The 25,457-nt window shown below is 46.4% G+C and overlaps 10 protein-coding genes across 10 annotated transcripts; 4 read left to right on the top strand and 6 right to left on the bottom strand.

Moving 5' to 3' along the window:
* Window positions 1-440: 440 nt before the first annotated feature.
* On the bottom strand, window positions 441-1,419 carry BGW36DRAFT_60285 (uncharacterized protein). Its single transcript, XM_046222463.1, has 5 exons — window positions 1,418-1,419; window positions 1,143-1,349; window positions 805-1,056; window positions 633-739; window positions 441-561 (listed from the first exon to the last, which is right to left on the bottom strand). Exons 2-5 carry the CDS (start codon window positions 1,219-1,221, stop codon window positions 505-507), a joined length of 495 nt encoding a protein of 164 aa, XP_046067020.1. The 5' UTR covers window positions 1,222-1,349; window positions 1,418-1,419; the 3' UTR covers window positions 441-504.
* On the bottom strand, window positions 1,270-3,530 carry BGW36DRAFT_60293 (uncharacterized protein). The gene is made up of 3 exons (XM_046222464.1): window positions 1,604-3,530; window positions 1,418-1,514; window positions 1,270-1,342 (listed from the first exon to the last, which is right to left on the bottom strand). The coding sequence occupies exon 1, from the start codon at window positions 3,299-3,301 to the stop codon at window positions 1,640-1,642; it is 1,662 nt and encodes a 553-aa protein (XP_046067019.1). The 5' UTR covers window positions 3,302-3,530; the 3' UTR covers window positions 1,270-1,342; window positions 1,418-1,514; window positions 1,604-1,639.
* A 1,298-nt stretch (window positions 3,531-4,828) lies between these two features.
* BGW36DRAFT_306395 (uncharacterized protein) lies at window positions 4,829-7,262 on the top strand (the record flags this gene model as incomplete). The annotated part of the gene is made up of 2 exons (XM_046212145.1): window positions 4,829-5,197; window positions 5,253-7,262. The coding sequence occupies 2 exons, from the start codon at window positions 4,829-4,831 to the stop codon at window positions 7,260-7,262; spliced, it is 2,379 nt and encodes a 792-aa protein (XP_046067018.1).
* A 1,516-nt stretch (window positions 7,263-8,778) lies between these two features.
* BGW36DRAFT_432603 (uncharacterized protein) lies at window positions 8,779-10,663 on the bottom strand (the record flags this gene model as incomplete). Its single annotated transcript, XM_046221154.1, has 4 exons — window positions 8,779-9,611; window positions 9,685-10,140; window positions 10,196-10,242; window positions 10,308-10,663. The coding sequence occupies 4 exons, from the start codon at window positions 10,661-10,663 to the stop codon at window positions 8,779-8,781; spliced, it is 1,692 nt and encodes a 563-aa protein (XP_046067017.1).
* Window positions 10,664-11,511: 848 nt separating this feature from the next.
* Window positions 11,512-12,094, top strand: BGW36DRAFT_432602 (uncharacterized protein; the record flags this gene model as incomplete). Its single annotated transcript, XM_046221153.1, has 2 exons — window positions 11,512-11,537; window positions 11,590-12,094. The coding sequence occupies 2 exons, from the start codon at window positions 11,512-11,514 to the stop codon at window positions 12,092-12,094; spliced, it is 531 nt and encodes a 176-aa protein (XP_046067016.1).
* A 1,433-nt stretch (window positions 12,095-13,527) lies between these two features.
* On the top strand, window positions 13,528-15,081 carry BGW36DRAFT_440138 (ankyrin repeat-containing domain protein; the record flags this gene model as incomplete). Its single annotated transcript, XM_046221524.1, has 1 exon — window positions 13,528-15,081. The coding sequence occupies one exon, from the start codon at window positions 13,528-13,530 to the stop codon at window positions 15,079-15,081; it is 1,554 nt and encodes a 517-aa protein (XP_046067015.1).
* A 54-nt stretch (window positions 15,082-15,135) lies between these two features.
* On the bottom strand, window positions 15,136-17,584 carry BGW36DRAFT_328753 (putative extracelular serine carboxypeptidase). Its single transcript, XM_046212780.1, has 6 exons — window positions 17,192-17,584; window positions 16,891-17,116; window positions 15,937-16,819; window positions 15,588-15,886; window positions 15,426-15,533; window positions 15,136-15,374 (listed from the first exon to the last, which is right to left on the bottom strand). The coding sequence occupies exons 1-6, from the start codon at window positions 17,276-17,278 to the stop codon at window positions 15,328-15,330; spliced, it is 1,650 nt and encodes a 549-aa protein (XP_046067014.1). The 5' UTR covers window positions 17,279-17,584; the 3' UTR covers window positions 15,136-15,327.
* A 778-nt stretch (window positions 17,585-18,362) lies between these two features.
* Window positions 18,363-21,107, bottom strand: BGW36DRAFT_306809 (glycosyl hydrolases family 31-domain-containing protein; the record flags this gene model as incomplete). The annotated part of the gene is made up of 7 exons (XM_046212185.1): window positions 18,363-19,058; window positions 19,111-19,509; window positions 19,565-19,666; window positions 19,738-19,854; window positions 19,917-20,408; window positions 20,458-20,940; window positions 20,997-21,107. 7 exons carry the CDS (start codon window positions 21,105-21,107, stop codon window positions 18,363-18,365), a joined length of 2,400 nt encoding a protein of 799 aa, XP_046067013.1.
* A 430-nt stretch (window positions 21,108-21,537) lies between these two features.
* BGW36DRAFT_328749 (general substrate transporter) lies at window positions 21,538-23,829 on the top strand. The gene is made up of 9 exons (XM_046212779.1): window positions 21,538-21,831; window positions 21,895-21,985; window positions 22,047-22,133; window positions 22,190-22,318; window positions 22,366-22,472; window positions 22,525-22,588; window positions 22,645-23,017; window positions 23,070-23,276; window positions 23,328-23,829. The coding sequence occupies exons 1-9, from the start codon at window positions 21,769-21,771 to the stop codon at window positions 23,689-23,691; spliced, it is 1,485 nt and encodes a 494-aa protein (XP_046067012.1). The 5' UTR covers window positions 21,538-21,768; the 3' UTR covers window positions 23,692-23,829.
* Window positions 23,830-23,841: 12 nt separating this feature from the next.
* Window positions 23,842-24,988, bottom strand: BGW36DRAFT_389379 (uncharacterized protein). Its single transcript, XM_046217345.1, has one exon. It carries the CDS (start codon window positions 24,891-24,893, stop codon window positions 24,006-24,008), a length of 888 nt encoding a protein of 295 aa, XP_046067011.1. The 5' UTR covers window positions 24,894-24,988; the 3' UTR covers window positions 23,842-24,005.
* Window positions 24,989-25,457: the final 469 nt, after the last annotated feature.

Genomic DNA, 25,457 nt, shown 5'->3' with positions numbered 1-25,457 from the left:
ACCGTATTATATATTTGCTTATATGATCAAAAACAGTTTGCCTTGCCTCTTGAACGCGCTGTCTGGCACAGACAGGCGCCCAACGAGCGCCAAGAAGCGAAGCGCAGATTCTGATAAAAGAGGGGGAGAATTGACGGCTCATTTGGGCATAGTGCCCGAGTTGGCGTTGCATTGGCGTGGTTTACCCGCCAGCGCTGCATCAATTGGCTGTAGTGGCCAGTCGCCCCACCATGGCCAAAACATAATTCAACCCCACCTGTTACTATTATTCACAATACGACATCGAGGTTCTTTTATACCCATCAAGTAATGGATTCCAGGCTGTAACATTGCAAATTATATTGTACAATACAAGTAAATACACCCTCCATATGTAGCATACGAAACTCAAAACTCATATATCGCCAATTGCATCACGAGTCCCATGCACCAGAGCGCCGAGCCAAGTAGAAAACAGGAAACACGCTGAAGTCGCACATGAATATAAAGCATAACATAACGTCGCTATTGATTCGTATTTTGATTGGACACTGGGATGTAGCTTCTGCGGTCCCGCGCAGCCTAGACTCGACATGTTAGTACCATATCATATACTAGTAGTACTTATTAGTAGTATCAATGACGCTGCTCACCTCTATCCATCGCTCGGCCCACGGCTTGACCGCTGCCCAAGTCAGAAGACCAGCAGTCGCGAAAATAAAAATAAACACCACTGTCTCATCTTTTCTTGAATCTCGCTCTACACACACATCACCTAATTAGCACTTGACCGAAGCCGTTACTACCGCAATCACCCAGACTTACTAAAACACGTAGTCAGCACATCCTTCTCATCGGCCTTTTCGCATATCGGCAGATTGTATCCCAGGCAGAATTTGCGCGTGCAGTCGTTGCATGTCAGCGCGCGCCCATGGCTGCTAGTATCGCCTGAGCCGGCGCGATCGAATATCGAGCGTTCGCGAAGGTTGTCGTCGGTGCCCCTGGAGGTGTCCACGGGACGGAGCTCAATAATCGTGCTGTTGGTGAAGCAAGTGCATTTGCAGAATGAGGTTGGTGCTGGTTAATCAATGAAGCTGTTAGGTAGGGTTCGGTAGAAGATTCTTGGGATGGTGATGACGAGGCGTCATCGCTTTTGTACTTACTGGCTGCTAGCACTGTCGCGATGTTTATGGAGAGTGTCAGTAAAAGGAGAACCTGCAATAAGCCCATCCACCGCTGCATCCTGACGACGAGTGATATATAGAGCTTGGATGATGCGATTGCGTGAACTGTCAGCTGGTCGTTATCATGTTCTCGGAGAATTCGGAGATCGGCATTATCTTATCGAATCACGTGATCGGAGCTATCGACTGGAATACCAATTAATATTGAAGGTAGAATTGGAGGTAAAATAGAAATGGTTAATAATATTGCATACCCGCGTCAATAGCAAGAGTGCTACAGTGATATAAAATTTATTGGTTGTGACTCATTTCTTAGCTTGCATTATGTGCTATCATTTCTTGTTACAGCCTCTGATGAATGATCGAGAAGCTTATACGTTAGTCGACACAAGTCATTGACACTCCAATACATGAAAACCCACTACGAGAGGTGGTAATACCCATAGTGAAAAATTTCACCCCTTAATGATTGAGCTTTATCCTCTGCCCTTCATACCCTTGCGTCTATTCTCCCGCTGCCTCTTCTCCTTTGCCGCATCGCGACGTCGTTTTTTCCAAGCTCGATTGTTATCGCCCCGATTCACCCAAAACCATTTCGCAAAGTCAGTTTCTTGGGGTTCTTGAGCGCCAGTCGAGTCGCCAGGAGCTTTAGATGGAGTCAATTGGATGGGTAGAAGGGATGAATCATCGTCGACATCCTCCATATCTTCGTCGGCTTCTGCAAGGAGTCTGGTATGACTGTGCAAAGCAGTGTCAGGAGTGGGAGCGGCACTTCGTATCCCTCGTACCTGACGATCACGTCGAGTATACGGGGTCAGCGGTTCGGTGATAGGAAGCTGGTGTTGTTCATCTTCACTCTCACCCTCGATATCATCGTCATTACCACCGAAGAAGCTGAATCCGGTGTTGGGTTCTACTTCTTTGGTGTTATTTGACTGTGGTCGTTTGAAAAGCGCCTCCAGAGGGTGCACGTCGTTCTCTTTTACCTCTGCTGCTTCGTCTGAGGATGCTGAAGATTCAGAGCTATCGTCGCTCGCGTCATCTCTTTCTGAGTGTTTTGGGTTTTCAGGACTAGATGCATTCTCGGATACTGGCTTCTCCATTTGTACTTTCTTTGTCGCTGTGTGCTTCTCATTTGATACGGAGCCCTCACTTTCAGAGATGTCAGAGTCGCTTTCGCTATCGGTGTCATCTCCAGATTCCGAGTCTTCGCTATCGCTAGATCCACTAGACGAAGTCCAATCGGGCTCTTTCTCTTTTCCTTCTTCTGACTCATCTGTTGAAACAGGCGTGGGAGATTTCGCTTTCTTAATAGAGTGTCGTTCGGAAGTTTTCTTCTTCGGGGTAACTCGTTCTTTAGCGCCATCTTTTTTCCCGGGTTTATATGTCTCCTTTCTCGTCTTTTCACGAGGGGCTTCTTGAACATTGCCCTCTTCATCCACCCATCCTATTCCCTCCTCAAATCCAGCCGTAAGTGGGTTACCCTGCACCGCCGATTTCAAGAAAGAAGGATGTGTAACAGTTTGCGCAAATTCATGGACAACAACCTCATTTGGCGACTTGTTGTCCTTCCTCACCTTTTTATCCTTCTTCCCTGTCACTGTCTTGCTCGGAGGAGTCTTAGTCTTGAACAAGCATTCCGCGCTTTCGGTATACTTTGACTTTGCCTGCAGTTTACCTTCTTTCTCCTTTTTCTCGCCTTTTTTCTGTTTCTTGTGTTTGCGACTGCTTGCTGGCTCCGTCCATCCTCTTTTCACGTGTCGACCAGAAGGCAGCTCATACCCATCGAGCACCCCATCATCATTATCCTCCGCCTTCCTTTTTGAAGACTTTTTCTTCTTCTCCTTTTTATCCCCAGCTACCTCATCATCCTCCACCGTTCTCGCTGTTTTGGGATCCAGCCGAGCAGCCTCCACCTTGAATTTCTTCCCCTTCAAAATCGATCCATTAAGTTTCTTTTTCAATTTATCAGCCTCCATCGGCGGCAGACTGACGTATCCGTAATTATTCTCTGGAAACGTAGCGATCGTATGAAAGGATATATCCGTCGCTTGCGAGCGAGCAGACGGGGCGAGAACCGAGTCGAGGAGCTCGGGGGTGAAGGGCGAGATGTGGAGGCGTGTGAGAGCCGTTGTCATCGTAGCATTGTAAAAAATTGAATAACAGTGCAGTGGGAGAAGGTGTGAAAAGGTTGGAAGAGTCTGACTGGGTGGTGAGTCAGTACCACTGGTCAGAATAATCTAGTACTATTTCCAGTCCCAATTTGACAGACTGGATCGTCGAATGCCCTATCTCAAGAGAAGGGGGTTTTGTCTGGGCGGAATAAATAATTCAAGCTCCGGCGATGAGGATTTCCGCACGCGAGACGGGTCCACTTCTTCAGCCACAGGTGGCGTCTAAGCTCACATCTATATGTATGCAGTCTACTAGTCACAACGCTGATCATGTGATGAGTCTACAATTAACAAATTAGATCCCCAGACAGTCGCGTGCGCCTGCGCCTGCGCGTGCGTCTTGCACGACTTTTGCCTGCTCTTGTAATAATAGGTAATGGATGTGGAACGTTAGACGAGACTTGCACCAAGCGTGTTGTTAACTGTCGAAGAAATAAATGCGACAATAAACATGCAAGGCCACCTATTTAATTTCTTAGGGCAATGTTTAATTATATATGAAACGAAACGGATGGGGTTGACTGCCAGGTCACGTGAAGGACACCACTTTACCAACTACGAGTATAATAGCTCGCCTCAGTATTTAGTATTAAATATGAAAAATGAAAATAATGGTAAAAATAGATTACAAGGTAGATTGGCCAAGTTTCCAGCCGACAGCGGCGCGGATCAAGCATCAAGCATCAAGCATACATCATCGCCTGACGTCAATCACTCCACCGCCATCATCATATCAACACTTCATTCGATACTATTATTCCGTTTGACTTCATCTTATGCTTATCCTCATTTGCATTCTTTTATACTTTTATATAGACTATTCTTACATTCCTGTTCTCTTACATCGAAGACTCGAATACGTACATCTTCAACTCATCCCTTCCTCTCACATCATCTTAGCGATCCGCCGTCACCGCCGATGCGGCCAACTAATTATTAGTTGCAGGCATCGTCCCGCGACTCCACCGTGCGGCCAAAGTCCCAAACCAGACAAATTTCAACAAACAGAGACATCGAGACATCGAGACATCGAAACATCTCCTGTCTAGGCTGCCGAGGACCGATCATCGAATTAACCCATCTCCGGCTTCCGGCACAGAGCGCAGCGTCCGCATCCGGGCATTCCGCCACCGCAGACAGCGACAATAAAACGTAAGCCTTAGAGCCTTACAGCTAGCGCCTGCCTTGGTCACCCCCAGTGCCCACCTGCCTCCCTGCCCGCCCTCACATGGCCTCCCAGGCAGTTGCTTATCGCGACCTTCACCTCCACCACTCCCACTCCCTCTTCCTCTGGCACCACTAATCGCCTGCTCACGAGACTCTTTCCGGCCTGCACAGCCATAAGTGCTCTTGCCTGGCAAGAGAGCTCTTATTCCCTCGGCCAGTACTACTTATTTATCCTCGCAATCCGTCGCTGCCAGTGGATCGGTCATCATCGGGCTCCGCTTAGGCTCATCAGCCATCCCCTCCCTCACCGCTCGACAACCCGCCATGGGAAATTCACAGACCAAGGAGGCCCGTTCCTCGGTGTCGCCTTCCCTGCGACATCGATCACTGTCCGACCAAACGCACTCTCCATACCATGGCGGCGATGGCTCGCGCTCGCATCGTTCGAGCAGACCTGATCTCTCCTTCCTCGGAATCGGCACATCCGGAGAGCGAGCCTCGGCCGCCAATGAACACCGTCGAGAAACGAAACAGGACAGAGAGGCTCGCCGTTTAGAGCGGGAGCGTCTTGCGCGTCTACAGGAGCGCGAGAGAAGCATGAAGGAAGAGCACGTCGATGGAGGCTATTTGGTCACGCAGGGTGTCTACGTCGGTGTGGAGGATTTTGGCAAAGCCGTTGTCCGCCAGCTAATGGTGGGAACCGATGGTTACTATCCATCTACATGGAGTATGCTAATATTAGCAACAGATTGAACGAAGATTAGCTCCATTTTGGAGAGGATTGAACGATTTCTCCGACTCGTGGACAGAACACCAGTTGATGGCTGCGGCTCGAGGAATCCCTATCCCTCCCCCAGATGAGATCCCTCCCGAATTACAATATTCACTTCCATCACAAGGCCCCGACAGCGGCACTCAATCCCCGGAAAAGAGTACCCAGTTTCTGGCCGTCCCGGATTCCGCGCGATCGCCGTCATTCAACTCCGATCTAAGCCATACGCCTACCATAAGCCCGATGCAGTCTTTACCCCTTCCTTCCTCTCCTATTGCATCGGGGACCTCTAGTTCGCCGCTTTTCCGAGGTCGCGCGAAGACACTGGCTGCTTTGACTAGCTCAAAAAACAATTCCACTACCGACATGGCCCCGCGTGAAATTCAATTACCAAAGGACCCGTTCGTTAACGGCCAACCTATCGAGGCGTATTTGTACAAAGATGCCAGCGAATGTCCGATCTGCTTTCTTTACTACCCTCCATATCTGAACCGCACTCGATGCTGTGATCAGCCAATCTGCTCAGAATGTTTTGTTCAGATTAAGCGACCGGACCCTCATCCTCCAGAGCACGGGGAGCAAGACCAACCTGCCGCTACCGAGAATGACACCGGCGGCGAGAATGCGGGTGCTGACCAAGAATCTCAGCTTGTGTCTGAGCCATCGGCCTGCCCATTCTGTGTTCAACCCGAATTCGGAGTAACATATGCTCCTCCTCACTTTCGACGAGGACTTGCTTATGCAAGCCTTGGTGGTTTACCTATTTCCCCCGTATCGTCCAATTCTTCTCTTGTTTCAGCCGTAGCGCCGAACAGTTCCTCTGCGTCGCCAAGAGGACGTCGCAGAGCGACCTCTCTTTCAGCTAATGACCCGAGTGTTATTACCACTGACAAAATCCGTCCAGACTGGGCTCAAAAGTTGGCTAATGCAAGGGCGCATGCTGCGCGCCGTTCAGCTGCAGCGACTGCTCTGCATACTGCCGCCTACCTTATGAACGGGAATGGGACGGAAGGAAGAGGCGTTGGGCGACGAGGAGTTTTACGACGCACTGGTGGAGGCAGTTCAGGGACCCAAACTCCTGCAAATCGACCCACTGGCGGCTCTCAAGCGCTCCATGCTCTGGCTTTTTTATCTGAAAGACGTGCAGCGGAGCAGCAGGCGAACGAAAGCGGCACGGTTGCCCCTCCTCGCGGCAGCTCTAGACGGAGCAGAATCGATGATCTAGAGGAGATGATGATGATGGAGGCTATCCGAATGAGTTTAGCAAGCGAGGAAGAGCGACGCCGGAAAGAAGAGAAGGAAGCGCGCAAGGAAGCTAAAAAGAGAGAGAAGGATGCAAAGAAGGCGGAGAAATCGATGCGCAAGAACGGCATCTACAGCAATAGCCAGACAAATTCCACCCTTTTCAGTAGTGGAACATTCAGTCGAGTTGATAGCAGTTCGTCATCGGTCACTGGAGAGGAGCAGTCTAGCGGAAATAAAGGTAAAGGTGTGGACCGCGCCTCTGCAGTTGCCGAAGAATCAGTGGATGTTACTACATCACAAACACAATCAGACAACCGTACTGATGCCATCCAACCTTCCCCGACCGAACCATCGCGACCGTCACATCTAAGGCATATGTCGAGTGCTTCCTCAACATCGTCCTCGTTTCTTGAATCCGGAGCCGGCGAGCAACTAGCTACCGGTGCCCAGCCGAGTGAATCAAACGCGGCACTAGAGCCCATGTTCAATTTTCGCAGCCTCGCAGCTGTAATTGGCGACGAGGAGAAGGCGGAGGCTGCTGAGCATGTCGAGGATTCCATTCAACAATCATCCGACTCGAAACCCTCTGTGTCGGAGCAGAAGGAAGCTGCAGCTGAGCCAGTTACAAATCCAGATGTGGCAGCTATAGGAAGCGAACCTGCGCAGAATTCTATCGCAGGGATGGCCCCGAAAGAAATCAACCCTCACTTGATCGAAGTTTCTCGTGAAGCTACTGTGTAGTGGTCTTAGTTATGTCCACTTCAAAACATATCCCAAGATACAATGTCTGATTCAAGACTTGACATTTATGATCACACCATCAATCCTTTATTTTCCTTCCTCCTGGACTGCAATTACGTCTACAGGTATCAACACCCTTTGCTATCTCTGCAAGGATATATGCGATACTTTCCCTTCTACACTGATCAATGTACAGTCATTAACTTTTTTTCCTTCCTTCATTCCCACAGTATCATGATCATTTTATGCTTACGCATATGATCGATTCAATTTATGAACACACTTGCATATATCATTAGGTCTGGGTGGAGCGTTTGCATGTAAGGCTTTTACAATAGGGGTTTTATTTGTGATTTGATAAAATCTTTGGTTTTGAGAAAGAGTGTCAATAAAAATTCGATACATTTATACTTCAAGGGAAATAATCTAGACCGGAGTACTTTATTTAATGAACTAGCAAAACTTGGGTTATATCACTATCCGAATGAAAAAAGAGAAGTCCCCTGGGAGCCATATAGATGAGATTAACGAAGTCATTTTTAATGACAGCATCACCGGAATTGGACAGGGCATCACATTCTTTTTCAGTGTCATTCATATCCATGCTAATAGAACAAGTGGAGACTACTATACTCATTGCCGAGATCATAACCGAGTTACTTTGATGAAAGCTCTACTCTGCTCCATGAATGGCATCGTTGCAGTCTTCCTATAGATGCTAGAATCCTTGAAGGCTTTTTTTTTCTACCTACACCACCACTATTCAAGGGCCGAACTTTCCAATACGTAGTTGCTTTCACATCATCGTCAAATACCCCAAGTTGATGCAGGATGAGCGGCGGCTTGGGATTTGGAAGGGCTCACACTCAACAGCTGGGCCGATGGATGTATTCACTGGTGAAATGAAATAGTCTTCAGCTACTCTCCAGATGTATCAGGTCAACAATATCGTTTCTGCTTAGCACCTTGGCAACTGCCAGGAATAATACCTGTGCTAATTATTGCTGTTACAAGATTTACAAACAAAATGCGGAGTGCTGCAAAGCAGCTGTAGCAGTGGTGGATACATGTATATTTAAGTCCATTTAAGGCCCATGTTAAAATAGCAGCATTTGTCTCAGTAGATTTTCATCTATCAATGTTGGACCCTGAAAATGAAATTGTTTAGTAGTCAACTACTATTAGACACCCCACTCGACTAGGACAGCTTCTTAGCTGGACCCAGGTCCATATGCAGCTAGTTCTAAGTTTACATGTCCATGGAAGCTGCGTAGTGATGAACATCTGCAATCTTCGTTAGCACTACAACCCTATGGTAATTATTATTAGAGTTATAAGATGTAATCTAGACGGTTTGACTCTTTGAGTGGCGTGTCTTTTTCAGCGCTACCTATATAGTTCAGTTGGTCCTTTCATGTTGCTCATGAGTACAGCAGTAACGCTATGGTAAACAACACCCAACCCATTTTTATTATTATAATTTTTTACAACGATGAACAAGATAAGAGTAACCGTTTCAAGGCCATGATGCTCTCCTGCGTACTTTAATTTGACCAATCTCATCTTTTTTCATAAGAGGTTCAACAGCTTCCGGCTTTTCCTTGTAATAGCTTGTCACTCGAACCCCCTGAAGAGCATATCTGATCTGTTTATTTCCATCCTCCCTCCGAACTTGCGAAAATAGCTTCTCATCCAAGGTCTGCGTGCTACGCAATTTCGCACCGAAGTCAACAGCCGCCATTGACGTTATTTCTGGCAATTGTTTGCGAATCAACCCCGCCCACAAGACCACTGACCAACAAAAGACAAGGGCCACTGATTGAAACACAATATACACAATAAAATATGTTCTATCTAGAACAAATCTCTCTAATGGTATACAGATGGATGCTGTCGTATGAAACTCCGATGGCAAGTCAGGCGTTAGACCGTTAGGTTCGGTGTATAACACTGCTAGATTACCGTCATTGTTGACACTGAACTCCCACAAGATGAAGCCTAGGATACTCTTTAGCATGATGTAGGAATTGGTCTGCCAGATGGTCTGATATGTATCAGAGCCTGTTTCCCAGAACTGAAAATCCGGCGATGACTCTGGTGGCAAATTCGCCGCCGTATAATTCAAAAGCCATCCGATTGCTAGACTCAAAGTTTGTACATCAACCGCAGCCGCTGCCTCCTGAGCAACCAAGTTAAAGACCGACAAGATTGTACTGTTCTCCACGCTGTTGACGCTGGAAGCAGTGTAGCTGGATGTCGTGAATGTTGTCGTTACGTTCGGTGTTGAGCCTGACTCTGACGAAGCAAGGCATTGTCCGTCCCTGGTGCCGTTGGTACAGACATATACTCCTAGATCATGACATCAGAAGGTTTATACCAATTTCGAAAAGAGAGAGAAAAGCAATTTGGTCTCTGTTCATACCTGCCTTGAGTGATCCATGATGAATATTACTTTCACTCAAACAAAAATTAACAGCAGCGAGGCCATCTCCATATACCGTACAGTCAGAGGCTGAGAAGAAGTTGTCATCCGAGCCCAATCCTTCCGTAAAATCAATTCGCATTGCTGGGGCATTTTGGATGCTAACGACCGAGCCATCTGACACATTACCGCTGAGTTGAGGCCACATTAGATAGATGCCACCTGGTAACAGATAGGAGTCGCAAGGTGTCATAGAACCGGAGCAAGATGGCTCTAAAGATATTGAGAACGCAGGGTTGTTGATAAACGAATATGAGCTCGCGAGTGCGAAATAAGGAATAGTAGTGTTAAACTGTTGCAAGAAGGGGCCGATGAGGGATGCATTAAATGGCCCAGTCCCAGCAAGGACGTTGAAAGTACTGATCGGATAGTACGAAGTCATTGTAGAAGTATTAACTAGAAAATCGCGTCAGAACCAAACAAGCCTAGAAGATATATAGGTTATTCTGACTAAACAATACTATGCTACCGAGGGTATAGATAGCGAGCAGAGAGAGCCTACATAGTCGTCAGATCAGTGCTTGATACTTCTAACAGTTTGAATAGTACTTATAAAAGCCTACCTTGCAGACCCCCAAGTTCGAGCTACTCCAGTTGCTGTTTTTGAACAAACTAGGCTTAAAATCCCCCATATGCCCGTCGTTGGTGAAATAGTTAGCAGAGTCAATATCGGAGAACCTGTCTCAGCAGCAGCCGAAGCCCACATAGCAATCTCAAACGATGCAGCAACGGCGCTTGCAGTAGCCCATGAGGTCAACCCTTGAATGACCCTCAAAATCGTGACGGTATCCGCGAAGGAGATGTGGAAACTCGACTGAATCTCATATGCAGGATTAACAGAGAAGGTAGTCGACGCAAACCATGCTGTCAACACGAAGGCAACGGTTGCAAAAGCAGTCCAGATTGTTAGTGTGATCATCCTGAATTTTGAACTGGAGGCGCATGTTTTCCGATTCTATGATGATGAAGGGAAGAGAGGGGGGAAGCAGCTGAGTGTGTGAATCCGACCGCCATCGTTGTAGAAGGGATTAAATATGCGAGGTGTATTCAATTCAATTGGTCACATAGTCTTAGCCAAGCCCGAATGCAGTAATAAGTGAAATGTTGTTTTTTCTGAATATGTGGCTTGCATTAGCACGAAAGGTAGTTTCAAGGGTCTGAACACCACATAAATCGGAGTCCTGCCTGTACTTTCAGCCTGACCAGTTGACAAAATCAGCCGAGCTCTCTCAATCTTTGAACAAACTGTTTTCCTTGTACTGAGACCTCGTTTCTTCAAAGTATGGAATGGTTCATCTTCATTATCTTTCCTTTTGTTCTTTTCCTGCAGGAAGTCGGGTGTTCGTTCCCTTCGACGCCGACGTTATCGAACAGAGGAACTGTGACAGTTGCTTTGACAGCACCGGCGACGACAACGCAGTCTAGTTTTCCCAGTGGTGTGGCCGGTGCCTGCGCTCAATTTTCTGGTGGCTCGAGTATGAGATATCGGTTATCTCCCCGGTTCTTCAATGTTTAGCTTTCTAACCTCAGTTTTACTCTATCAGGTATATCAGATTATATTTTCACTTGCCCGGGTGACCAGCAATGCGCTATTCTCGTATCAGGGTACCGTCAAGATGGGAATACTGGTAATAATTGGGGCTGTTGCAAAGAAGTTCCCGTTCCTGGCTGTTTCACGCTGAATTGTCCGACCTATACTTCCTGCATCGACTCAACGGCTCTGGGATCGTGCGGCTCAGATTGTGCGTCGAACACAGAAGTCTTGAAATGGTTCGTAATTCAAATCTGTTCCAGTAGCACCGCTATCCTTCAATTCCTCAAGGGCTTTCTAACTCGCGCATGTAGCACCGACTCCGCCAAAGCGTTCTGTGCCACAGCTAGTGCGCAGATTACCGGCACGCCCGAGATTGAGCTCAATCCTCAGTCAACGTATATAGCCAGCCAGTATGCATGCGCAGACTACCCGTACGACCTGATATATACAGTCCTTGCAGAGGACATCTATCTCGGCGCTGTGTGTGCGCCGCCGTGGGTCACAAACCCAGCATCGCTAGCTGCTTGGAGCACGTCGGCGGCGTCTCAAGTTAGCTATGCCACGATGCAGGATTTCGCGGACCCTTTTGATCAGATCACATATATTATCACTCCTTCCAACTTCACGGTTCCGCCGTCAACAGGTATTACTGGTTCTTCTTCCACGACCGCGAGTCCTTTACAGACAGTGCAGATACCGACCACGGCAACAGTGTCGAGTAGTAGCACTTCTGCGGCTGTGAAATGGGCAGTTCCGTATATTTATATTTATTCTTTGTTAGCTACTGGACATTTCTTGCTGTATGCAAACCTTTGAATTTGCTCGTTTGAGCGTCTTGTCTAGAAATGAAAGCTAACCGAACCCGAACTACGCGGAGGAGTCGGATATGATGTATTTTCACTCTTTTTGTACTTTCTCCTGCATCGGATTAGTAATTTATTGGTCTTTTTGCGAGTTATGGAGGCTCTCCTGGCATTTTATATCAACAAAAATTGAAAGCTTTACCCAAGTCTCGCGTGTGATCTGAATTGCGGTGTTCAATCATCGTGCTGGCTGACGGCTTATTCGAGGTTAAGTATGTATCAATTGATGGCTGTGTCTGGCGATAGGTTATGTGCTGTGGGAGTGTTCTATGTAAAGGTAATCGTCTCGAAGCAAATTTATTAGGGCATGATGTATTCTCAATAATGGAAGACTCCCTAAGAACAAGTCGCCCTTGTATCCGCTATGTCAAGATAGTCATCTGATGGTCCAATATCTGAGAAACAAACTAAAATGAAAGAAATGGCATCGTATGACTAATTTCAACTTCATTCTTCTCATATAAAACTCTTGGGTAATTCTTGGATAATAATCAGAAAGAAAAAAAAATCATTACCACGAATCGACCTTTCTGGTCCCCTTCACGGCTACATTCTTGTGCATGTTGAGTATCTTGAAACGCAAGAGACCTGGGGTGAAATATCCTCATCTAATGACGTACTACATTTTCTCATCTTCGTTATGTGACCCTAAAATGTACAGCATCATACTGGTATATGCTCAGACCAGGCAAACGACATCAGTAGAAATTGGTTGATACAATCTTACTGTAAATTGTTCTAGCTGAATGCCAGTTCCTTTTCTTCAACAGTCAAGACCACAACGTATAAGAGGGACGTTTATCTTATTCGTAGTCATCTTAATCACATACACAGTCCGGTTGACCATGTCAGAAAATCAAACAAGTTAAATACCAAAAATTAAACAAGTACATAAATATGGAGAATAGAATTTATAAATAGAGTTGTAGGCGCGCCCATTATTTTCTATAAGCAAAAATCCGTAAAATTGCCAACTACCAAACAACAGTAAAATTGAGTAAATGTAAACAGATAGATCAACAACGAATAAACTGTCTCGTCCAATACCTTCATTGTCAATTCTTTATACCCTATTCCAGTAGCCCCTGATTCTTTGAGAGCCTTTGTTCAACAGCACGTTAGTGTTTAAGGAAATCAATTGATAAAACGTTTCATCTAAAGACAAAGTTATAATGTATTGTAGGGGGGGATCTCCTTCATCTGCACATAGAATCGACTTGGTCATCCGAACTTCTGCTAGCTTCTTCCCTCGTATTGACCCAAAATGGAGGTTGCATCGAGACTTATAAACGGTCGAAATTGGGGACAATGGGCATGTTCAGCTCGAAATTCCCAATAATTGTCACCATAATATCAAAGAATCACATAGAGGACTGCATAAAAACCATGCCCCACCGTCTCGACGAATTCCCCGATGAAGTCCTATGTCTTATTATAGAAAGCTTCCACCCCTCTGAGCGCTTCCTTCTGGCGGGTCTACTACGCACAAATAAACACCTGTACACAATCTTCCTGCCCTACTTATACACCCTGCAAACAGCCACCGCAGCGCTCATTTGGGCTGCCCGATACGACAAAATCGACTGTGCCAAAAATGCAATCCGCGAAGGCGCGCACTGGTGCCATGAAGAGCCAGAAACAGTCCACCCGGACCTCAGGACCTTCACACCCCACCCCGAAGCCGGCGCTCTGTACACAGCCTGCAAATATGGGAACCTAGAAGTCGTAAAACTCGTCCTCGGTACGTTCCCCGCGAAAATCGTGAGGAAAGATAGGGACAAATGGCGAGTCCGATGTCTCGCCGCCGCCGCCAGCCACTTCGGAAGCTTTGATATCGTGGACTACCTTCTCAACCACACTACCGCCGACATCCGCTGGACCGACGTAGATGGCTGGAATACGCTGATGTGGGCGTGCGTCTCCGGAAATCCGTGGACTGTGCAAAGACTCCTGCGCCATCCGCTCGTCAACATCAACCGCCGCAGTTCCAACGCGGATTTCACTCCACTAGCAATCGCGGTGTATTACAACCGGGAAAGAGTTGTGGAAAAGCTGGCAGAAGACCCTCGGCTCGATCTAGACGCATGTCGGGAGGATCTCCTCCAGGACGCAGTGATGCACAAGCAATACGAGATCCTGCAGACGCTCATCGCCCTATACAACTCCCAGCGAATGTTGCAAGGGGAGAGCGTATATTTGGGTCTCAGCCAGGCGATTCGGCAGCTCGATCCCGTGGCGCTACACATGTTCCGTGCCGGTTTCGATGAAAACCCGCAGTTCAGTATCAACTATCGCCCGTGGAGCTTCTCAGAGCCGCTGCTCTGGGTAGCGCTGTTGAGGAAGACCAACAAGGTCATTCTCCCGCTATTCCAGTTTAGGGGGCTCAAAGTGAACGTCTGGAGTAAGGAAGAGGGCGCCACGACATTAATATATGCAATTCGGCAGGCACTGAACACAGTAGCGCGGGCACTCGTCCATCGTCAATGCAGCCTCAACGCAAGGGACTCGAAGTACGGCCGCACAGCGCTGATGTGGGCGGTGATAAACGGGAATGCACCGATGGTCTCGTTGCTTCTATCGAGGCCCGGGATTAACGTATGCCTCAGAGACCACAGCTACATGACGGCGCTCACCTACGCGACGACGGGTCGACGATACGATGTGATGAGGTTGTTATTGGCGCACAACAATATCAGCGTCAATATGCGAGACGGAGATGGTATGACGCCGCTGATGCGAGCGATTTCGAGACGGAATTATGGGATGGCGAGGTTATTGTTGGATATGGATGGGATTGATTTCAATATTATAGATAATGATGGGAATACGGTGTTGCAGCTGGCGGAGAAGGGTGCTTCGAGGAGTGTGTTTGCGAAGATGGTCAGGACGAGAATGAGGAATAGGAAGTTGCCGCGTTTTTACCACGAGCCGAGACTCTGACTTCACTTGACCTTCCTTTTACGATTAATGACAACAGAGAAGTCTATTTTGAGTGTTATTATTGGGGTTGGAGTCTGACGCATGGTTTGGTTTATCCTTGCTTGTTGGCTGACAATTATGCTATATATATTTTCAATCATTTTTTGACCTATTGACACCATTTCACTTTCAATATCCTCCAGGCCTAAATTTTATATAAACACCTACCTATAAGTAGAATGTTCGAAGTATATAATACTCTATAGCTTATTCGAAAGTGGTTTGGTCGATGTTCCTACGCTGTCTGGACCATGCTAAATCTCCATTAGTTTGCCTTTCAAAACTGTCATGACAAAAAAACATACCCTTTAGCCAATCCTTGATAAAGACATGTTCGTACTCCTGGGCGTTCGCTACTGGTGCTGGTGGTAGTGTCGGCGAGGTCTCATTCGGAAACAAACCGTTTTCATCCCCTGTAAATATTAGAAACAGAACTCTATACAAACTCAGGTTCCAGATTTGCTTACAGTGATGAACTGCACCCTCAATCTCCACAACTGGTCGATTAATAGTGTTTTTCCGTGGTTTAGCAGCATCTGCAAGAGGCGTCGATTCCCTCCAGGGATCTGCTTGGCCGCCGATGATAGCGAGTCGGGGATACGAGATGCCGAAACCGCCATATTTATTGACTCGCTGCACATCTGGAGGAGATGTAATGTTGAAAGCGTATCTGCAAGCTATGCTCAAATAATCGACGTCTATTAATCTCGAAATCATTGCGAGTTCATTCTTTGGCGTGCCGCTACCTGTCTGGTAGAAACCCCATCTACGGATAGTAGTTAGTTTAGAATTTCAGAAACTGTATGATGTACTTACTCAGTGCAGACTTGATAATCCCATGATCTCCAATCCTGGGATATGTCGTCTTGGAGGTAGAAGGAATAATCATGTGTTGAAAAACATGAGTCGGCACTCTGTCCTTCTCCGATGCAGGGCCAGAGAACAGTTTGGTTGAGCCAGCCGACATAGTTCAGTAGTCTGGTTGTTAACTGCTTAGACTCATTTTTGAAACCCGCAGCGGCGACGAGTCTCTGGGCCTCGGTAGTCCTGCTGGCTGTCTCGCTGAAAAGGGCAGAGTTGGAAGTAATATTGCCGCAGAACTGAAAGAAAGTAGGGTCATCGATAGCCGGATCCCAGTTTCTGTTTTGCCATGCTGTCAATGGCTCATTCAGTATACTGGCAAAGTCATTTGCATATGTGAGATTCTGGAGACCAAATAGACCCTTGAGTGCTGCAAAGTCGCTCTTATGAGAAGCCAAATTGTCAATGATCTGGGTGAACTTTAGATTGGTATTTACACATTCCCGGGGAGCATATTTTCTGATCGGCTCCCAATATTGCCAATAATCAATAATGGCTTCCGTTACTCCCGAGGAAGAGATTGCGCCGAAATATACTTCCGGATAAACAACACGGAGAAAAGCGACAAAGGCTCCGGCATAAGAGCCACCATATGCGATGTACGGAGTGTCATGCGCAGTGATACTCTGATCTTCGAAGCCAGGAAAGACGATATTTTTCGCAAAGTAAGCTGCATCCGCGAGCGCTTGTTCGGTCGTTAAGAAGCGCAAGCTCTCCGTTGACAGATCCGGAGTGGGTATGCTTGTCCCGTAGTACCGGTGCTCGAGAACGACCGCGATACCATTTGTTTCCTGCGCCAATTGAGCGATTAGACCTTTTTGGAGGAAGGGAAGCCGTTCTGAATAAATTGAGAGTTAGAGCACAGAAGCAAAAATAATAAAAAAGGATGAAATAAGCTTCGAAACTAACCTTCCCCAGACGCCTCTCCGGATCCGAGAACAAACACAGGCCCGCCTTTCTTGTAGTGACTCGCATCGAACCAATACCGTAGGGGAAATGTGCTGTTGCTATGGGGTGCGTATCTCGTGTCGTTATGGAAATGATCAATTGGGACGGAAAGGTTGTAGGCAGGGTATATTGTCGAGGGATCGACATCCAAATCCTGCGGTTTCTCGCTTTGGGTACGAAGATAGCCCTTGAATCATCATCTGTAAGTACTTGGAGAAGACAATTGCTTCGAGATAGATAGCTTTAGGAGCTCTTGGCTTACCTTTCGTCCAAGACCGACATTCGTCGAGGCGGCCGCTGTGCCGACGACAGCCAGCAAAGACAGCGCCTTCAGAAAGCGATTGCGCATTGCTATTTTAAGCACTGCGGCTGGTTAGATGGGATTTGGAGTTGGAATTGAAGGAAGACACGCAGCGGCAGCATGCCGTGCGACATTATTATTAAAGAGACAGCCTAGTCACGAGATAACGGACTAAACATACACCATCGACGCGGCATGCAACCTCGATGGAAATCCCGACGATCATCCCCCGCACGGTATAATTACCAATATGCTTAATCGTCGTGATCGAATTGCGGAATGCTTAATCAACCTGCGGGTTGTTAATACGGAGGTTTTTTGGAAAAGCAGAATCCAGAGCATGTTGTATCTCTCATTGACTTCAGTTGTTGACTTATCCAAGGTCCAGGTAGGAATAGCTTTACTGACGCCTGTGGGTCCTCCCTGAGTACCTTCCAAAAACGGTGATCTTGTAACGGCGTTACACGTTTTATTACCAAACTCCACATTACACGGGTATGTCGCAAACTTGTAGAGTTATCATTTGTCTAATGGCTAGATAACGGTCACATATCGCGTAGCATTCGTACTGCAGTATACGTCTTCGACTTGGATATTAATAGCTCTAAAATCACGATCAAACGTTTATTTAGGCTCTCAAACAGCTTGATTTTCATTTGCGAGACAAACTACGGGCGGCATACACTTCCAGCTACATTCATAGAGAGAAATTGCTATTTTACAAAAAGGCAGTATAATCTTGCCACTCCGAAGATAGAACAAAAGGTCCTAATGGTCTTAATAATGAATATAAAGTTTAGGCGAAAATCCATCCAGGTAGAGTAAATTATTAAATCACAGTCCTGAACTATAAAGTGCCATGCAGAAATTACGGTCGAATAGTTTCTTTTCATTCATCCCTTTATAAGTGTTCAGGCGCCAGCAACTGTCTCTGGTGCAATATCAACTCTATCCATAATAAGCCGGGTCTCTCACGTGTATCATCTGACAAAATACAAGTAAACTTGCTGCATTTGAGAGGCTCTGGTTTATGAGGATATACAAGTTCAAACGCATAAATCAACCTTTCCAGTCTTTCATTAGTCTATTGAGAGATCCTGTAATTTACATTCTAAGATGTCTGTCTCCCAGTTTACTTTACCTTGAATGTGATCTTGGAGAACCCTTCTTTAAAGCGCAGAGTATTACTGTCAATGGCTTCTCCATGAACCGATACAATGCTCTTGTTTACCAGCTTGACATCTACCGAGCCGGTAAATGAACCTTTGACAAGATTCATAGTAACCCCCTCTACTGAATCGTCGATATTGAGAGCGACTTTAGAGAAGCCAAGCTTTTCATGATCTGCAATCTCCACAGTCGTTTTCATTCCCTCAACCCAGTTCACTAACAGCGTCACGTCCTTGCTCCAGTCGTACACCACGCTCTCCAGATTTTGGCTCAAGCTGCGAAATACGGCCGATCCAGGTCGGAGAAGAACAGGCAAAGAGAAGAAATCATGCTCTTCTGTGACGTATCCCCCACCAGAGCGCAGTTTACCATCAAGAATACCGTACCAATCACCCTTTGGAAGGTAGTATTGACTCCGTCCCTCGGCATTGAAAACCGGGGCGACCAGCAAGCTGTCTCCGAGGAAGTACTGCATATCCTGATGCCAGGCCATAGGGTCCTCCGGATATTCTAAGAACATTGCTCGCAGCATGGGGACTCCCGTTCTATGTGTTTTGATAGCACTGGAGTAAAGATAGGGCATTAGGGAGTGCTTCGTCTGGACAAAGTGCCTCAAAACTTTGTCTGCCTCGCCAGACTCGTCGATCAACCAGGGCACCTATTCACATTAGCCAAACATGAATTAAAGGGAACTTTTCGCATGATCCTACTCTGAAGCTGCCACTGCCATGTAATCTTGAGTGACTAGAAAATAGCCCAAAAGCGATCCATCTTTTGAATAATGCCGGGTCCGGCTTTCCCTCAAACCCGCCAATATCATGAGCCCAATACCCAAACCCAGTAAGGGCGAGGCTCATTCCACCGCGCAGTGTTTCGGCCATTGCCTCGAATGTACTATATGGATCTCCGCCCCAATGAACTGGAAAGCGTTGACAGCCAGCAGTGGCAGAGCGAGCGAAAAGAGCAGCATTGTTCTCACCGAATGCCTTAGACAGCACCTCAAACGTGACCTTGTTGTAGAGGAATGCATAGTAGTTATGCATCTTTTCGGGGCTGGAACCGTCGAAATAGACAACATCTCCAGTTGGAATGCGCTCACCGAAATCGGTCTAAATGGGACTTAGTTCACAGAACGAGATATGAAAAATCATAAGAGTCTCTCACCTTGAAAGAGTCGACACCGATGTCAATGAGTGCCTGAAGCTTGCCTTGGTACCATTTGCACGCATCGGGATTCGTGAAGTCGACAAAACCCATACCCGCTTGCTAAATCAAATTTTCCTGTTAGCATGACATGAAAAGTAAAGGGTTAGCAATAAAATGAAGCGTTTATATACCCAGAAGTCATATTGCCAAACGCTTCCATCAGTCCTTTTAAGCAAATACCCCTTTTCTGCAGCCTCGTCGAATATAGCGCTTTCCTGTGCAATGTAGGGGTTGATCCACACGCAAATCTTCGCCAGCAAGTACTAATTAGCAACCTACACTCTAACATTGAATTTATAGACCGACTTACGTGAACTCCACGTTTCTTGATTCTAGCCAGCTGTCCCTTCGCATCTGAAAAGTAGTCCGTATCGAACTCATAATCGCACCACTTGAACGCTGGCATCCAGAAGCAATCAAAATGAAACACGCTGATCGGAATATCGCGTTCATGCATCCCATCGAGAAAGGAGTTAACGGTGCCTTCATCATACTCCGTAGTAAAGCTTGTACTGAGCCAAAGCCCAAATGTCCATGCTGGTGGAAGCGCTGGCTTGCCTGTAATTGTGCTGTATCGTTCAATGATCGACTTTGGATCCGGGCCGTATATCAGATACATAGCTAGGGTCTCTCCAGGCACGGAAATGTTGACCCGAGTAGTGCGTTCAGATTGAATTTCGAAAGAAATGAAGTTAGATGTTGGAATGAAGACTCCGTAGCCAGCGGAGGTAATGAAGAAAGGAATGTTTTTGTATGTGAGTTCTGAGCCAGTACCCCCGTCTTCATTCCAAATTTCGACACTCTGTCAAATCGTAAGTTGAAGATATTAGTGCACTGGGCAAATTTCATACCTGTCCATTTTTAACAAAAGGACCAAATCGTTCACCCAGTCCAAAGACCTTGTCTCCCACCCCAAGTTGAAGCTGGTATGTCACCCATCTCTGGCCTTTGTTCGGATCGATGTAGTTGGCTCTCGGGTGAAGCGCCGTGGTGCCCTGTTTGACGTAGCCAACTGAGCGCCATCCGAGCTTTGTTAAGAGTTTGTCTTTGGCATGGAAGCTGATATCGAAAGATTTTGGTCTGGTATCTACGCTTGCAGCCAAGTCACCAGCTCGGAGTTGCAGTCTCTCCGATGTTTTTGAAGTCTCAATATTAACTGTATGGTCAACCTTTCCATCTGGAAATAACTCGAAATGCGGTCCTTGGGCGACGCTCTTTTGCTTTATCCAGTGTGTAGACGATAAGTACAAGACGTTGTCGGTAGGTGAACTGAGAGAATGGGTCAATGTAGGGTTGTTTAACGTATCGCCGCGATGGTTAATCGGCTTTGAAGACTTTATAAATTTTTTAGCTGAGTAACCTTTCCGATGTTTCCAATCGGTGTTCTTACCGTTACAAAATGTAATGCCTCGTCTCTCGTCTCAGCGACGACAGTCTCGACTGCCCAGTCGATGAGAGTATCTGGGGCTGGATGCCAGCAACCGTGCGAGAACTTTACCATGATTTCACCGGCTATATCGGTTCTTAGAAATCCTGAAAGTAAAACTGCTACCTGATGAGCTCTTATATCCCATACATCGGAGAACGGGCCGAATATCTTCACAAGGCGCGTTCATACATTACATTTTACCACAATCAAATTAGCATTTAGCCGCCCCGGGTGTTCGGAATCTCGGTTTAACCCCTTTAACAAGATCTGATTGGATTTACAGGCTTCATTTACCCGGAATGTCTCCAAAAATCCCCGCTTCTGGCGTTCTTGGGCCAGTGCAATCCCACGTGGGGGTACGACCCGAGGCTATGGTCGCGGGGTTTGCCGCCTTTGCACGGCCCTATCAGAGTGTTCAGTCATGAGATCGTTCAAGCTCTCTGTTTACATAAATGCATTGTATCTGCTTGACATTTTCTGGGCCCGGGTCTCGAGCGGTCCTCGAATTTAGCCTGGACCTTTTGCCGGATCTCCACTGCTCCAGATGTCTCAACGGCAAGAATGCTGGGGCCGGTGTAGCACGGGTGTTCGGATCTGGCTACAGAGAGTTTCTTAGCTTTATCGCTTTATCCACAGAAAGAATATCTATATAGTGTCCCTCGCCACGAGGGTGTTCTCCTCGGATTGATCTGTCCGACTTCATATCACCCGCTCCAAATTAGTGCCACCCACCATGACTACAGCAAGTAATAGCACTGTCAATGGCTATACATGGGCTTGCGGTCTTTTTGCCGCAGTAAGTAAACGGCATGCTCACTGAGGTTAAGTCAAATACTAACCATGCTCCTGTGTCTTTTAGGTCGGCTCCTTGCTGTATGGTATCGATTCTGGCATTGTATCAACAGTCATATCGCAACCTCAGTTTGTAAACTTCTTTGCACCATTCACTCGTATATACAACCCTTGCCCATAAAATACTGAAACGAGATTCCTGTCTGACTTTTACTCAAGCCAGTATCAAGGGAGCTGTGGTCAGTACATTCGGCGCAGGCACAGTCTTCGGGGTTTTTTTCGCAGGATGGAGTGCAGATTACCTAGGTCAGCATCAATATTTTAGCCTGTGAAGATAAACCGTTACTAACTGCAATGAAAAGGCCGAAAGAAAACTATCGCTATCGGTGCCGTGATTGCCTTGATTGCTGGCATCTTGCAAGCCGCCTCTACCCATATTGGCATGTTGATCGCCGGCCGAATCGTTGGCGGATTCGCAGTTGGCATCATGAGTTAGTTGACACAAATTTCTTCCCCAGGAGTTGCTGATTCGCTCTAGATATGACCATTCCGATCTATAATTCAGAAATCGCCCCGCCTCACAAACGTGGTTTGATTGCTGGCTTACACGCTCAGTTCGTGGGTGTTGGTTTTGCTGTTGCCAACGTATGTCACTGAAAACCTTGAATCTCGATACCATGCTAACAGTCCATTATAGTGGGTAGGATTCGGGTGTTCTTACGCCTCGGGTAGTTTTCAGTGGCGATTCCCATTAGCTTTCCGTAAGTAAATTCATCTGCTCTGCATGTCCAGTGCCGACATTAACCTTGAATCCCAGAATGTGTTCCAGCTTTGATCGTTTTGATTGGCATCTTTTGGCTTCCGTACTCTCCTCGATGGTTGCTTGAACAAGAACGTGACGAAGAAGCCTTGGCGATCATCAAGCGTCTTCATGGTCACAAGGGCGAGGATGATACACTTATTAGAGCTGAATTCTATCAGATTCGAGAACAGTTGAGGTTTGAAAAGGCCCAGTACGTGGCCGGATGGTCCGATCTCTTCACCAGGCGGAGCAACCGCAAGCGTCTTATTCTTGCTGTGCTCGTCCAGGCCTTCACCCAGCTTAGTGGTATCAACGTTATCAACTACTACCAGACCGATCTGTATAAGGGTTTGGGCATGACCGGGCACACCTTGACTTTACTTGCTGGGTAAGGTCTTCATTAAAATTGCGCATATCTCTTCCACTAACTCAGCGTTTAGTGTATATGGTCTTGTTGGGCCTCTGGCTAATGTTGTCTGTCTTTATTATGTCGACTCATGGGGTCGCAAAAAGACTCTGTGGATTACCGGTTTCATCATGGCGCTCGACATGGCTTTGGTGATGGGACTTTCTGGCGGATTTGGTCACAGTGACAACGGCGTCGCAAAAGGCTTTACTATTGCGTTCATCTTCCTTTTCTCCATGATGTCAGTATACCAATCCCAAAAGTGGAAACAACCTAACTGACGGACTCTCAGCTACTCCCTCGGTTACAATTCCATTCATTATATCTATGTTCCCGAGATTATGTCAATGGCGATCCGAGCCCGTGGTTCTTCCATCGCCGTTGTGTGCAATGTCATCATCAATATCATTTTCAATCAGATATCTCCCATTGCGTTTGCGGAAGTCGGATACAAGTACTACAGCCTTTTCATCTGCACTAACGTTGTCGGCGCAGTGACCGTATTCTTCTTATTCCCAGAGACAAAGGGCAAGTCTCTGGAGGAGATTGGCCAAATTTTTGGAGACGATGTTGTTGTTGGGGATCTGGATCAGGTGCGTGAGAAGGTCGAGGCTGGTGATGTGGAAATGGTGGAGCAGGTTGAGGAGCGAAAGTAGTTCTGCGTTTATCAACATATATAGCGACTAGTCTAGATAAATATTTCAACCTGATACTTCAAACGTTGGAAGTGTTCTTCGGATAACATCAACGATGGAGACAGCCGAGTTCGAGGATGTTAAATATTTACAAATCAAGAGCATCTATAGTACGAATAAACGTAATTTTTGGATTAAAATATTTTCAGCAACGAAATTTAAATAATATGGTTTCTTTGGCGGGTATAGACGTTGCATACAAAAGGCCATCAATCCAACGGAGGGCTAGATGAGAAATGTTTTCAATTTCCATTTGTAGTTTGGTTTTCAGCCTTTTATAAGGCTAGGACTTCAGCTCGTCGTTTCGCTTCCATTTCTCTGAAAACTGGACTTCGGTATCTTGACCTGGAACCCCGACGTTCCTTGTCAAAGACAAATTTATCCTCGAATGCCCAGGGAGTAGAGCCAACCGAACATTGGAAGGTCGAGAATTCGAACATCACCAACCCATCCTCTTTAAAGCCACGTGTGACTTCCTTCTGCACCCTATCTCCAATTGCCTGGCGGTTGAGACTGAAAGGTATACTTAGCTTTCCGTCATGATTCCAAAGAAAGTACCAATGATGAGCTATCCCACTACCGCACGTAATCAAGTCGTAGAACTTATCCATCCGTACCGGATTCAGTGAGTCTTTCTCTGGCATATCTTCTGGATCTGAATTCTCTTCAGGTTTATTATCACTAGAAAGATCCATCTTATTGATACCTGTAGATTCAACACGTGCTAAATTGCTACTTTCGCCGAGTTGGGCGCTCACAGTCTCGCAGCGGATAAATGATCGAATTGGCGGTTGTGTTGTCAACATTCTCCTCCAACTTGCACTTTCATTCATAAATACTGCGTTTCTTTCATCGCTGGCAAGTGGCAGGTTCTCCAGGTCTTTCTTCCAGAACGGTTTCGCCTGTTCTTTTATATCCCAAGACCAGAACCAGTGGGGAAAGAGTTCTTGAAGAAGCGGATTTGCTACTTTTGTTACTGCTGTCGGCGAGGTTTCGGGTTTGAAAAAGAGATGTTTTTGAAGAGATGGGGACTGGGTGGTGAGATTGTGCCACGCCTGGCAAACACGTTGAGCGGATGTGAGGAGACTTCTCATGTCTAGGTGGAGAAGGATCTGCTCAAGGATCTCGGGGGAGCCGAGAGCCGTATTCTGGGCTTCACTCATTGCGAGAATATTGTAATAAAAGTCAAGGTGTTGTAGATATGATAATTCTGGCTCCAAAGTTGAGGCCGAGTGATCAGAAACTGGAGTAATCTTGCAGCCTCGCAGGCTTCAGCCGCGAGCGGCCCAAACAACGTTAGTTACCAACAATGAATAATTTAGCATAATATACTAAAATAGCAAATTAATGCGAATTAATCTAACTTTCATATATCACTTAATTAAGTTTAAATGGGCACTTTTGAATTTGACTACTATTTTCATTCTAGAAGTATATTTTCAATGTTATTTATGGAAATACCAACATCAATCGATGCTCATCTCTAAAAGTCCTGCATATATACCCAAACTTTTTGTAGGAAATAGGGGCAAAATGAAGGTAGGTGATATAAGACCTCAACGAGATCTTTTAAATAAAAATTATACATCATTTTGGTACTGTAGAAAGACAAACAGAGTCAACTTAATTGACTGTCTTTATTGCTCTCGCACAAAGCTCTGTTGCTTAATAGCTTTGAGCAAGCAACAATAAAGTTACTTTGAGGTCTCAAACAGAAAATTGCTAAA

The sequence above is a fragment of the Talaromyces proteolyticus genome (assembly GCF_021365285.1).
Source record: "Talaromyces proteolyticus strain PMI_201 chromosome Unknown BGW36scaffold_13, whole genome shotgun sequence".
Classification (NCBI taxonomy): domain Eukaryota; kingdom Fungi; phylum Ascomycota; class Eurotiomycetes; order Eurotiales; family Trichocomaceae; genus Talaromyces; species Talaromyces proteolyticus.
This window is presented reverse-complemented; position numbering and strand designations above follow the sequence as displayed.

Coding starts and splice junctions, on each gene's coding strand:
- BGW36DRAFT_60285 (XM_046222463.1), bottom strand. CDS start 1,221: ATGCAGCGGTGGATGGGCTTATTGCAGGTTCTCCTTTTACTGACACTC. Junction 1,057..1,142: donor CGCGACAGTGCTAGCAGCCA/GTAAGTACAAAA, acceptor TTGATTAACCAG/CACCAACCTCATTCTGCAAA. Junction 562..632: donor GGGCCGAGCGATGGATAGAG/GTGAGCAGCGTC, acceptor TGTCGAGTCTAG/GCTGCGCGGGACCGCAGAAG.
- BGW36DRAFT_60293 (XM_046222464.1), bottom strand. CDS start 3,301: ATGACAACGGCTCTCACACGCCTCCACATCTCGCCCTTCACCCCCGAG.
- BGW36DRAFT_328753 (XM_046212780.1), bottom strand. CDS start 17,278: ATGCGCAATCGCTTTCTGAAGGCGCTGTCTTTGCTGGCTGTCGTCGGC. Junction 17,117..17,191: donor ATGTCGGTCTTGGACGAAAG/GTAAGCCAAGAG, acceptor TGATGATTCAAG/GGCTATCTTCGTACCCAAAG. Junction 15,534..15,587: donor TGAGGGTGCAGTTCATCACT/GTAAGCAAATCT, acceptor TAATATTTACAG/GGGATGAAAACGGTTTGTTT.
- BGW36DRAFT_328749 (XM_046212779.1), top strand. CDS start 21,769: ATGACTACAGCAAGTAATAGCACTGTCAATGGCTATACATGGGCTTGC. Junction 22,473..22,524: donor TTGGTTTTGCTGTTGCCAAC/GTATGTCACTGA, acceptor AGTCCATTATAG/TGGGTAGGATTCGGGTGTTC. Junction 23,277..23,327: donor ATCTTCCTTTTCTCCATGAT/GTCAGTATACCA, acceptor ACGGACTCTCAG/CTACTCCCTCGGTTACAATT.
- BGW36DRAFT_389379 (XM_046217345.1), bottom strand. CDS start 24,893: ATGAGTGAAGCCCAGAATACGGCTCTCGGCTCCCCCGAGATCCTTGAG.